A 12,681-nucleotide genomic window follows, 5' to 3' on the forward strand; every position below is an offset into this window, starting at 1 on the left:
GGCAACCCCTCTGACTTGGGAACCACAGCCCTGGGAAGGGGCTGCAATATCCAAGTCCAGCTTTTAGCGACAAGCTCTGTGTCCCTGCAGACCCTACAGATGCTGCCAGGGCAGCGTCCCCCTCCTAATTCCCCCCCAGATCCACTTCTCGAGCCCCATTCCCCACCCTGCTGCAGCGCAGGCACTGTTTAAGGAAAGTCCCCCGAGGTAGGTGACCCCCCTTTGCTGGCACCGTGGCTCCCACAGACTACATGGCACCAGCAAGAGATGCAGCTTTCCCTGGGTGCGCTGTGGATGTGGATAGAACTGGAGGAGCCTCCAGCCATGGGGGCCACTCTCCAAACACCTCCTCCCGAGGACCCTTGATGTCTGCACAGGGTTATTTTGGATTTTCCGGCACTGCTGCAAACGGCCTGTTCCCAGCATCCCGCCTTCCCCTGTGCCCAGTGCTCTGTTCTCAGTTCGCAGCCTCCAGTGCCTTTGCAGGCAAGGAGCACCCTCATCCCAGTGGATGCGCATCCCTCCCGCTGCAGGGGCCGGGGCTGTTGTGGGGCCAGCTGGGCGCTCTCCCCACTGTCTATTCTCCTGGTAAGACGTGGGGCATCCCGAGTTTGCAGGGTCCTGGGCGCACCCCCTGGCTTACCCCTGTCACTGTTGCAGGGCACTTTGGGGACACAAAGCCAAGCCTGTCCGGTGGGATAAGTACCTGAGGCCTGGGGAGGATGTTGAGCGCAACAGGCAGCTGTGGGTTCCCCAGAAATCCCTGGGGAGAAGCCCGAAGCCCCGTAAGCGTGCCGGCAGGAGGCTAGTTGGACACAGCTGTTTAATGGACACTTCTCAGTACAGAGCGGGTGTTGCGACCCATGCACCCACAGCCGCCTCCCCGCCATGGCCATGGCTTTGGCCCCATATCGGACCTGGCATCCGAAATATCCCCATTGGCCAAGCGCGCCAGGGCGGTAGAGGAAGATGTCACGGCATGGGCATGCCTCCCAAACTTGCAGCGGGGAGAGTCCCTGGAGGAGGGACCTGTGCCCTATCTGGGGCAGGGAAGCTGAGCGGGATGGTGCCCCCATCGCATCAGGGGGTGGAGGTGAAGGAGCAACCGGGCTGCCGCAGGCAGGCCCCCAGTCTGTGCATGGCTGAGCCAGGGCATGCCAGGTGGGGAGAGGCTGATGGCAGCACGGGGAGGGGGTCAGAGGGGCAGGGGGCATATGCTGGGGCTTTCTTGGACCTGGACATCCCCCCGACTGGCATGCATGGGTTGAGGTTTCCAGGGGTCCCTGCTCCTTCACCAGTGGGCTCAGCGCATCCATCCACCTTAGGGCTGCTGGACATAACGCCTGCCCAGCGAGTGCCTCATCCCTCAGCTGGCACCCTGGGGGGCTCTGGGGTGTGCCTCCTCTTCCTCCTTGCCCCGAGCACTGGTGCACCCAGCGGGGTGGGGATGCCTGCTTGCTGTGCTGGGGAGCGAGCAGGAGTGAACAGGGCTGGTGTGGGACTGGAATGCTGTGTAGGGGGGAAGCATCCCATGGGACCAAGGGGACACAAGGGGACAAGGGATGCAGGGCAGCACTCCTGCGCATCCGAGCTTGCCCTCCCACCCCCTTATGCTTTCTGTTCCCAGTGCTCCTTCCCACACTGTCACTGTTGGTGAGATTTGGTTAAGTGGTTTGTCCCAGCAGGGTAGGGTTGAGCTGTGCTGGGCAACGCTCTCCCAGACATGGCCACAAGCTGTGGGTGTGAGGATGGACCTACCAGGCTCTGGCCCTTGTTGGAGCTGGGCAGGGATGTGGAAGAGGCTAAGTTTGGGCCAGCCACATCCTCCCCATGAGGATTCACCATGCTGATGAACTGAGACAGCGCTTGCTGCAGACCCCCCAGGTGCTGCTGCCAGCAGTGCACAGGGGCTCAGCAGGATGCTGGGGGTGGTTGGGATGCTGGGGGTGGTTGGGATGCTGGACTGGTTGGGATGCTGGGGGTTGTTGGGATGCTGGGGGTAGCTGGGATGCTGGGGTGGTTGGGATGCTGGGAGTGATTGGGATGTACGTGGTGGTTGGGATGCCGGGGGTGGTTGGGATGCCGGGGGTGGTTGGGATGCTGCGGGTGGTTGGTATGCTGGATTGATTGGGATGCCGGGGGTGGTTGGGATGCAGGTAGTGGTTGAGATGCTGGGATGCTCGGGATGCTGGGGGTTGTTGGGATGCTGGGGGTTGTTGGGACGCTGGGATGCTCGGGATGCAGGTAGTGGTTGGGATGCAGGTAGTGTTTGGGATGCTGGGGGTGGTTGGGATGCCGGGGATGGTTGGGATGCTGGGGGGCCCACGGCTGCCCCCATTGCCTGCCCCGGGCTCCTCTCTCACCCCATAACAACCACCCAGACCCGGCTCCAGGACCGGAGCAAGCCCCGCTTCTCCTTGGGGGCAAACTCCACTCTGACTGGGGGTCCCTGGGGACGGGTCCTGGCTGGCTCTGGATACTGTGGGGCTGGGGGACAGTCAGGGCAACTGGTTCCAGGCCCCCCACACCCCATGGCATCCCTGTTGGGGTCTGCGGGTCCCGGTGGCGGGGGAGGCCTCACCGCCCAAGCTGGCGGTGCCGGGGGCTAGGCGGGGGGCTGCAGGTGGAGGGCCGCGCTGTTGGGGCGGGCGGCCAGGATGTAGGCGACGTTCTCCCGCAGGAAGCCGGGCCAGTCGATGGTCCTGGAGGGCAAACATGGGCTCACCAGCTGCCAAGACTCTGCTGCTCACCCCCGATGTCTCCTCCAACATCGGGGGGGTACTCCCCCCCGCAACCACCCCCTGCCTCACCTGGTTTCCTCCTGCTCCATGGCCAGTGGGGTCTTTTCCTGGCTCTTGCCACTGCTGCTGCTGGCGGGGCTGCTCTCCGACATGGGCCCTACGTGGCTGATGCTGTGGGGAGGAGGAGAAGGAGGAGGAGTGCACCTTCTTCGTCCAACCCCTCCTTGCACCCCAAATAGCAGCAATGGGGACCAGGGCAGGGCTGCGGGGCTACAGAGGGGGAGGTGGCGGGAAGGGGGGGCAAACATTTGCACGCCGAGTGCCTTTGGTGGGTGCTGGGGTGGTGGTGGTAGCCGTGGCAGGGATGTCACCCCCCGCCCCAGAGCGGGTGTCCCCGTACCTGACATTGCAGGATGGCGTCTCCTTTTGGTGCTTGCGGAACCAGGTGTGCCGGGCCCGGCGGCACTCACCCTCCCCGATGAAGCCATCACTGTCCTGGTCCAGGGCCAGGAAGGCCGCCCGTGCCCGCTCACGCTCCTTGGCCGTCAGCAACCGCAGCAGGGCGTTCTGGAGGGGCAGAGAGAGGAAGGGCAGAGAGCGCTCACCCCACGGGAATACACCCCCGTTCCCGTGCCCACTGGGGGAATCCTGGCTTGGTTGCCACGGCCATGGGTGCTGGCCATAGAAGCCAGCTCTGTGTGCTGTGTCCATGGCTGCTGGCCGTAAGGGCCATCCTTAGGTGCTACGGCCATGGCTGCTGGTCGTGGGAGCTGGCCTTGTGTGCCATGGCTGTGGGTCTCTGGCTGTGGGTGCCACCTGTGGGGTCTGGCCCTGGGCACCATGGATATAGGTAATGGCTGTGGTAGCTGACTATGGTCGCTGTGGCCATGGGTGCTGGTCGTGGAAGCCAGCCCCAGGTGCCATGGCTGTGAATGCTGGTCATGGGAGCTGGCCCTGGGTGCTGTGCATATGGGTGCCATGGCTGTTGTAGCCAGCTGTGGGCACTGCAGCCATGGGTGCCAGTCATGGGAGCCGGCCTCAGATGCTGTGGCCGAGGGAGCTGACAACAGATGCTGCATCCATGGGTGGTGGCCGTGGATGCCAGCCCCAGGTGCTGTGGCTGTGGTTGCTGGCCATGGAAGCTGTCCCTGGGTGCCACAGCCATGGATGCCAGCCATGGGAGCCAGCCTTGGGTGACATGTTGGGTGCCAGCTGTGGGAGCTGGCTTTAGGTGCTGTGGCCTTGGGTGGTGGCCATGTGAACCAGCCCCGGGTGCTGCAGCTGTACCTGCGGCCGTAGTTTCTGCAGCAGCTGGATGGACTCGTGGGAGAGGAAGTCATGCCACTCGATGTGCCCCTTCTTGTCGGGGTCCAGGGCGGAGAACTGCAGGGCTGCCTGCTCCTCCTGCACCTCGGCCATGGGCCGCTCAAACTGCTGCTTGTGCACCAGGTGCTTGTAATGCAGGAAGTCGTCCAGGGTCAAGCAGGTCTCTGCGGGGACACATTGGCTGTGTGGAAACTGGGGAGAGGGGATCCACCTCCCCAACCGCCTCCCTCAACCATCTGTGACCCGCCGCGGGGAGTGTCCGCACCTGGAATGATCTTGCAGTGCTGCAGGGTCTCCATCAGGCTGTACATCTCTTCCTCCGTCAGCAGGAGATTGAGGTTGTCCTGGGATGGGGGGCAGAGAGGAGCCATGGGGCAAAGGCAGGGGTTGATGTGAGCACCCGTCCGTGCTGCGGCACAGGTGTGGGCACGCGGAGAGGGACGGTGTGGTGTGTCATCCCTGAGCTTTGGATGCCATTTCAGCTCCACCATGGTGTCACATCCCCTGCCAAGGTGCTGGGGGTCTGGCTACTGGAGTGGGGTGGGGGCAAAGGGACGCTGTCCCCTCCCCTCCTGTGGCTCCCCATCAGGCCAAGGTGGGCGGCAGGAGCTGGGGAGCAGCAGGTCCCCCACTGCCACGGATCAGGGTGCAACATGGGACCCTGCTCATGTCTGCATGCGACATGGCTCCCCAGGGAGCACCCACCGCCCAGCAGAAGCCTGGTGTCCCCCACCCCAGGTACTCACACAGTAGTAGCAGCTCCAGCCTGTCTCGGTGTGCGCCGTCTCCGTCACCTCCACGGCGCTGTCGTTCTGCAGGTAGCCCATGCGGCGCAGGCAGCCGTCGTGGTACACCCGGCTGCAGACGCGGCAGGGAAAGAGGCTCTCAGCCGTCCACACCTCGCAGATCTCGCACATCTCATCGTTGAGGACCTGGGGAGAGACAGGCAGCTGCTCAGAAGGGCAGCACGGGCAGGGGTCTGGCTTCTCAAGTTGGGGGTTAGGGTGGTGCTTCACAGGTGGGGATGGATGTTGGGGGGTAGAGGGGATGGGAGGGTGGGATTGCATGGGCCTGAAACAAGGAATAGGTGGGTGGTGGGATCACAGGGGGCATGGCTGGTGGGGTTAGAGGAGGGTGGATGGCTTTGTGGGGATGAATGGAGGGTGTATGAGTCCAGCTGTGGGGCTGTGGGGTTGCGGGTTCCCTGGGGTGCAGTGTGGTAGGTGTGGATGGCTGTGCTATGGGGTTGTAGGTTGGCTGGTCTTTGGGGTTGTAGTGTGGGTGGGTGGAAGTGCTGGTCTGTGGGTTGGCTGGTTGTAGGCGTGGAAGGATAAGGCGTAAGGCTGTGGGTGGGGTGGTCTGTAGGCTTGTCGGGGTGGGTGGATGGATGGGTTGGGTCACGGGTGAGGATGGGTGGGCCGTAGGATTGCAGGCATGGGCAGATAAGCTGTTGGTTTGTGGGTGGGCTGGGCTGTAAGGGTCGCAGGTGTGGATGGACAGGTCGTGTTGTGGGCTGTCTGCCTGTAGGCTGACAAGCACGTATATCGGGTGATCCTTCTCTCTCCCCCAAAGCTGGAGCTGTCTGTGCCCAGCAGTGACCTGTCCTCTCCAAGACACCCTGGGGTCCCCCCAGGGCACATCTGACCAGTCGCACCCTCCTCCCCACTTGGCATCTCCAGCTGCTCAGCCCGACCCCTGGCCCCCTGCCCCATTGAGCCGCCTCCGTGGGGCTTTGCCATGCCTGGGGAGGCTGTCACTGCCCGGTGGGCGCCAGCAATGCTTGCACATCCCCTGGGCTCTCCCCTACACATCTCCAGCCCCGTCCCCACCCCTCCATCCCCATCCCCGTGCTCCAGCCGCTCGCCTGCTCCCGCTGCTCCAGGCTGATGTCTGGGGGCTCGTCATCGTGCAGCTCACGCTTGGGCCGGATGAAGGCAGGCGGTGTGAACCTGTTGGCTCGGTCAAACTCCTCCGGCTCCACTCCCCGGCCATCCCGCAGCCGCTCCCAGGCTGCCTTGCTGGCGCTGCCCTCCTCCGGCTGGGAAGGTCCTGCCGACGCCTCCTCCTCGCCCTCCTGCACCGCCTGCTCCAGCGTCCCCCGGCGCGTGCCCCCCGCCTCTGCCCGCTGCCGTGTCGATGGCTGCTCCCGCAGCCCGTCCTTAAAGGCTGACACGGCCAAGCTGACCTTCTGCACCTTCTCCACCGTCTGACGCCTGGACATCAACACCCCCATGGCTCTGCAGGGGCAAGGAAGGTCTCAGTGCTAAGTCCTCGGGGGGGCAATGACGATTCCCACTGCTGCGCTGGTCCCTGGCCCCAAAAGATGTGCGGGTGGCTGTCCCCCATCTTCATGGGGAGCAGCCTGGGGCAGGGAAAAATGGGGGCTCCTAGGCAATTGGGCCCTGGGGTCATGTGTAGTGGCCACGGGGAGATGGACCTGAAGCCACGTGGAGATCTGGCCATGGAGGGTCTGAGTGTTGGTGGGGGAGCAGGACTGCAAGCAGGGAGTGGGTTTGGGGGGCATCTTGCCTCCCCCGTCCTTGCTCTGTAGGCTCTGGCTTAATAAACACATCCAAGCCCTTCCCACACCAGACCAGTAAATCCCAGAGGGATTGGGACCAGCTGTAACCCTGCCCCTTGTGTCCATCCCATTCTGCCGTGGAGAAAGCTGCTTTGGCCAGCCAAGGGCAAAAGGTGTCATCCCAGCAGCTCTGCCCAGGGCTGAGGCATAGCGGAGCTGGTGCTGGGTCTCTCACCTTCCCTAAATTTCAGCTCACCCCCGCAATCTCTCTCATGCTCACACGCTCACGTGTGTGTGTATGCTGCTGCCCCGATCGCTGGGCATCCTGCATCCTGCCAGGAGCCACGCGGTGAGGCTGGGACAGCCGGGCCGGGGGCCGGGGGCTGCGAGGGTGCAGGAGGGGAGGGGAGCAGTGAGTGGGTCTGGGGCGTGTGGGTCCCAAGACGGGGGTTTAGGTGCAGGACCGAGGGAAGGTCATCTTAGAGTAAAACGGGGAGGGCAACAGCAGCGGCAGCAGCAGGTTGGGCTCTGTCTCAATGAAGGTTGGCTGAAGCTGGGGAGAAGCAGGATTTGGTCTCCAGCGGCATGGGGTACAGGCCCGGCAGGGTCCTGTGCCCAGCTTAGGTGGCTCTATGGAAGATGCTGTGGCCAAGAGGAGCTCCCAGCCGGTGCCCAGCAGGCAGCACTCGCTGTCTGTACAAGCTTGGGGGGGACATCGGAGCAGCCATCTCCCTCCCCGCCATCCTCGGCAGGGAAGTCCCCAGGTAGCGGGGATAATTAGCCGCACGCGTGCAAACGCCGGGATCTGGCGGCTGCGGGAGGACACGGCGCTGCGGGCACTGCTGTGGCAGGGAGCCTGGGCAGGGTAATTACAGCTGCCCTACATCAGCGGCGCCCAGCAGAGCGTCCCCTCGCTCGGCCCCACACCCGCGCGTGCCCGGCTCCACCGTCTCGCCCTGTGACCCTCATCGGCGTGGGGCAAACCCCAACGCCGCCGCGCCAGCACGCACATGCATGTGATCTCCCAGCCTCCCCCCCCGCCACCGCCACCTTCCCAGCACGGCGGGACCATCTGCGCGCACGTTCCCACGCGCGCAGCTGGGTGTGCGATGCACGTGGGCCCCATCCCGTGCACGGGGGTTCGTGTGGATGGGCATTTGCAAAGGTGGGAGCTGGGAAGAGCTGGAGGTACGTGTCCAAGGCCACAGCAACAGCATCCCTGCGTCTGTGCTGACTGCCGTGGGGGGGTGGGGGGAAGACACCTGGGTGTCTCTGCCTCCTTGCCATGCTGTCACCCCCTGCCCTAGCGGCTCAGGATCCCATCGGCTATGGCAGGATCAGCTCTGCTGCAGGTCAGCACTGTGGCTGTGCCTGCACGCCATCGAGCCGGGGGACACCGCAGGGAGATTCCCCACCTTTGTAGGTCCCTGCGTCACTAAGCATGGAGCGGATCCTGGCCTCATCCTGCCCAAGGCTTGGGTAGAAGCGGGGAGGAGAGGGTGCAGAGGCGCTGGGCTCATGGACAAGAGCCAAAAGAGGGGGGAGGGCCCCAGCAGTCAGCACACCAGCCCCACCCCCCCCCCCAGTAGCTGCACTGGTGTTCCTGATCTCCGGAGTGCTGGCAGCATCTCCCTGCAGCACCGTGGGGCTCCAGAAGGCCCGTTTCCAGCCACCCTGTGGCACGCTAGGGCAGCCCGGGCAGCAGCGGGGTGGGTGGTGTAAGGGCCTGCTGTAACCTCCCCAAAATGAGGTTCCCTTGCATGTTCACGGTGTGGTTGCATCCCTGCCTTCCACTGCTGCTGGAGGATCCCAGCCCATCTCCCTGTTTTCTGTCCTCTCCCAAGGCCACCTCGAGTGTCTCCTGCCACAGTCGGTGCCACCAGCTGCTGCATGCCAGGAGTCTGGAGGGGATCACTCCTGTCACACCTTGTGTCTGTTCTCAGCCCCCCGGCCTCCCTGTGGCTGCTAGTGCTTCATAGCTGGACTCTGCCTGCACATCCAGGGGCTGAATGGCTTCACCCCAAGCTCTGTCTCCAGACCCCACTGCCTTTCCACAGGCCCCCGTGCTCCTCAGATACCCCAAACCTGCTCCACACTCTCCAGAATCCTCTTCCCCCATGTCCTGCCGGTCAGGGCTGTGCGGGGTGGGACATCAACCCCACACAGAGCCTGACATGACTAAGGGTCCTGCCAGGCTTGGGGGTCCCTGCTCCCCTGGGGACCCCCGGATGTGGGGATTGAGGACCAGAGTCACCCTCACCCCATAGCAGCCCAGCTACCCAAGCAGTCCCCGGGGAAAAGTGTCTCTGCTGTTATTTGTGGCCCCCTCTGAGATGCCCAGTGCCCAGGACCTGGTGCCACTGCCCAGCTCACCTTGGCCCGAGGTGCCAGTGCCTCGGCCTTGCTGCTGGGTGCCAACGTGGGGGCTATTTTTAGGTCGCCCCCACGGAGGAGCTAAATCTGGGCATGGGCTGGAGCTGCCTGCAAATGCCCGGCTCTGCCAAGCCCTGCCGGCACCGGGAGCTGCCGCAGAGGGTGGTGGGCACCTTCCCACCTCCTTCCCTTCCCTTGCTGCAACCCCCTGCACCCCTGCCCTGTCCCCTGGGCAGCACCCATTTGCCACACTCTTCTGATGGGGAAATGCTCTCTGCTGCTTCGTCCCCGCAGCAAAACGCTGAGACAGAAAGCACTTCACCCACCTATCACCCATGGATTCATCTTTCCACAGAGCTCTCTGTATGGGGAAACTGAGGCACGGAGGCAAGGCTGGTGCAGTTGGAGTGCGGATCAGCCCACCTTGGAGGGGAGATGGGGGCACTGGTGGGATGGAGCTTGGTGGCCACCATGGAGGCACCCGGGGGGAGGCAGCGGGGCAGAGCATCCTGATGCAAACAGAGCTCCCGGTCCCTGTATGGCTCCAAAATCTCCTCTCTGCCATGGAGAAGGGTTACAGGGTGGCGGGTTTGGCTGTGAGGAGCGGTGGTAGGTGCAGGGCGGCAGGTGACGTGGGGGTGGGTGTGTGGCAGCGCGGCGGGGATGTCGCGGTGGCTGGGAGCGCAGGATGGATGTGTCAGGGCGCAGCGCGGGGTAGATGTGTTTGGGGTGGATGTTTTGGGAGTGGATGTGTTATGGGGTGGATGTGTTCGGGGTGGGTATTTTCGGTGTGGATGCGTTTGGGGTGGATATGTTCGGGGTGGATGTTTTAGGGGTGGATGTTTTTGGGGTGGCTGTGTTATGGGGTGGATGTGCTACAGCATGGCTGGCAGCGTGGGGCGGGTGTTACAGCCTGGGGTGGGGTATGTGGGCTGGGGGTGTCGCGGAGGCTGTGGGCATGGCGCGGGTGGTGGCTTTGGGTGCAGGGCTGTTGGAGTGGGTGTGGGGTTGTGTCTGTGGTGGCTGGGGGTGCGTGATGGGTGTGTTTCAGGGGCCGTGGGTGCAGGGTGGGCTGTTGCAGTGCCCGGTTGTGGCATGGGGAGTTTGGGGTGCGGGGCCATAGGGCTGGCCGTTGCCTCTCTGCTTGCCCCCGGCTCAGCCGTGCTCGCCTGCCCTATGGTGCATCCACGGTGCAAAAGCCCCACCAGCAAAGCGAGGGCCAGCTTGTGCTTGGGGTGGTGCACACCATGAGCAGGGTCCGTGGCACCCTCTGCACCCACCCTCAAGGGGATGCAGCAGGGGTGCGCCAGGGGCAGGACCCTCTCCCACACTCCCCGCTGGCAGGGAAGGATGCCCCTGGCCCCCACGGGCTCCCTGCAGGCCAGGCCTCCTCCCTGCCCTCACCAGGCTCCGGATGTTTTTACCCCCCGCCAGTGCTGTGCCTTCCTGGGAGCAGCATCAGGGACCAGGGGGCAGAGGAATGGGGTACCAACGGGGAGGACACCCCGGGGACCCCAGGGTCCATGGCAGCCAGGTCCCAGGGTTTGGTCTGAAGGGCACCGAGCAGGACTGGGAGGAGCTGCTGTGGCTCTGACACAGCCCTGCACACCCTGCCTGCCGCCGCATGCCTGGGGCGAGGCGGGCATCAGGCTTTTCTTGCGGGACTCCACATCACACCTCCTTGAGCTGGCTGGGGGTGCCCAGAGGGGTCCAGCAGCATCCCTTTGTCCCCTCTGCCTGGCAGAGGGCACATGTTGGGACTGTGGCACTGGTGGGGCTGCTGCTGTGAGGTGACCCGGTTGCCACGGGGTGGGGGGTTCGTGGCTGATGGCACCCTCCCCACCCTCTGCAGGGCTGCAGGGGCTCAGCAGGGAGGTCTGGGGTGGTGGCTGGAGCCCCAGCTGTGCTGTGTCCCCATCTTGGGGACACCGAGCTGGTAGCTGCTCTCCCATCCGGATCAGGCTGCCCATCCTGCCGCGCCATGGCAGATTTTATAGGTGTGTCGCACGTTTCCATCTCCCAGAGGGGGATGAAAATGCCGTGACAGCAGAGTCCCTTTCCCTGCAGCAGACGCGGCTCCCACCCAGCTCCCCACTTCTCCTCCTCTTCTCCCTCCCCATCCCCTCTCCCCAGCACCTTCATCAGGACCCCAATGCCTGGGCAGGACCCTCCCACCCCATTCACATCCCCACTCCCAGGCATCCCATCCCAGGAGCACCGGTCACCCTCCCTGGCACCAGGACCCCGGGGGCAGCGGAGGGGAGCCGGGGGGACCCACCCATTGGTGTCGCGACAAGCAGCCAGCCCATGCCGTGCAGCGGGTGAAGCGCCAACGGTGGCAAAAAAAAGCCACTTACCAGGGTCAGGGTCCGTCTGGGGAGCGCGAGCCCTAGAGAGCAGTCCACACGGTGGCCATCCCCGCTGCCTCTGGCCACGACCCCCGCTCCGCCCGCGGGTGCTCACCACATCCCGCACCCCGCACGCAAACCCCTGCCGGGGGATGGAGCGGGGAGGCTGGTACCCGGGGAGCCAGAGCCCTGTGCTTGCTGCCGGAGGATGCAGGAGACAGCGAGATGCTGGGAGCGGATGCCTGTGTCTAGCGCACGCACGCACACACACACACACACACACACACACACACACACACACTCGCGCACACACGGGGGATGCAGGGAGCTTGTGACTGGGGCTGAGCAGATGCAGCCTGGTTTGCTGTCCCTGTACCAATTGCTGCCTGAGCTGTGTTAAACAGCTCTCTGAGACACCAAGCATTTTTTTTTTTTTCCCCCCCGAGCGGGCTGACGTTGGCTGGGAGATACCAATAAAAGCTTTCCCTGCGTCTCCTCTGGCCCCGGGGGCTGAACTGCCTTTCTTCAAGACAACCTCAAGGACTACGGAGATGGGGCTGCATCTGCAGAGGAACGAAGGTCTCCCCTGCCCACCCGCAGGGTATTCCCCAGACCCTATGCCCCAGCCACAGGCTACCTGCACATGCTTTAACCCGTTGCTTGCCGCTGGCAGGCAGGCTGTCCTCCTCACGCTGCGGTGCAGCGGGGGCACGGTGACTCCTGGCTACGTGCAGCCCCGTGTGCCCCGGTTCAATGCAGCACGGGGGGTTTCCGTTCTCCTGGTGCCCAGGACTGGATATCACCTGGGTGCACACCACAGGGCCACTGCAGAGGGGCTGGGGGCTCATCGAGGGCACGAGGGAGGTGATGGGGCAGGAGGGAGGATGCTGGGCTGGAGAGGAGGGCACGACCCTAATGCAGCACTTCTGAAGGTGGGATGTCTGCCCCATGTGTGTCCCCAGCTGCCCCACACTGGCGTGGTGGAGATGGTCCCTCAGCCCCCTGACACCCTCCCGGGATAGGGAACCACTGGCTGAGGGGTTGTGCTTTCCCTTCAAGAGCTGACAGCTGCACCTGGGGATGATTTAAGGCATAAAAGCTTCCGAGCCCTCCTAGGAACAGCTTCCCACCAGACCTGGGATCAGTGCTGAAGGTTAGAGCAGAGAGCCCTGGGCAGTGGGGGGTGGCTGCAGGGCTGTCCTGCCCCTCGGGCAGGTGAGGTGCAGCAGGTCCTCTCCTGGCTAGGGGACAGGGATGCTCTGCCCAGCCCCTCTGTGATTTTCCTGCTCCTGGGATGCTCCTGACGGGGAACCTTGAATCCCAACATGACATCCTGGCCATGCCAGCCCCCATGCCCTCCGTGGGACAGAGC

The 12,681-nt window shown here is 64.1% G+C and overlaps 1 protein-coding gene across 2 annotated transcripts; it reads right to left on the reverse strand.

Annotated features, from left to right (window-relative positions):
- Nucleotides 1–806: 806 nt before the first annotated feature.
- On the reverse strand, nucleotides 807–11,718 carry PHF24 (PHD finger protein 24). Of its 2 annotated transcripts, none has more exons than XM_063320892.1 (8): nucleotides 11,319–11,718; nucleotides 5,932–6,377; nucleotides 4,814–4,999; nucleotides 4,333–4,411; nucleotides 4,029–4,231; nucleotides 3,142–3,308; nucleotides 2,811–2,912; nucleotides 807–2,702 (listed from the first exon to the last, which is right to left on the reverse strand). In XM_063320892.1, exons 2-8 carry the CDS (start codon nucleotides 6,298–6,300, stop codon nucleotides 2,606–2,608), a joined length of 1,203 nt encoding a protein of 400 aa, XP_063176962.1. In that variant the 5' UTR covers nucleotides 6,301–6,377; nucleotides 11,319–11,718; the 3' UTR covers nucleotides 807–2,605. The 2 variants fall into 2 exon arrangements, with proteins under 2 accessions (XP_063176962.1, XP_063176961.1); XM_063320891.1 differs by having other exon boundaries at nucleotides 5,932–6,304; nucleotides 11,319–11,717.
- Between the last annotated feature and the right edge of the window lie 963 nt (nucleotides 11,719–12,681).

The sequence above is a fragment of the Chroicocephalus ridibundus genome, chromosome Z, assembly GCF_963924245.1.
Source record: "Chroicocephalus ridibundus chromosome Z, bChrRid1.1, whole genome shotgun sequence".
Taxonomy (NCBI): Eukaryota; Metazoa; Chordata; class Aves; order Charadriiformes; family Laridae; genus Chroicocephalus; species Chroicocephalus ridibundus.

Coding starts and splice junctions, on each gene's coding strand:
- PHF24 (XM_063320892.1), bottom strand. CDS start 6,300: ATGGGGGTGTTGATGTCCAGGCGTCAGACGGTGGAGAAGGTGCAGAAG. Junction 5,000..5,931: donor GCCTGGAGCAGCGGGAGCAG/GCGAGCGGCTGG, acceptor GTCTCTCCCCAG/GTCCTCAACGATGAGATGTG. Junction 3,309..4,028: donor TGCAGAAACTACGGCCGCAG/GTACAGCTGCAG, acceptor CTGCCCCTCCAG/AACGCCCTGCTGCGGTTGCT.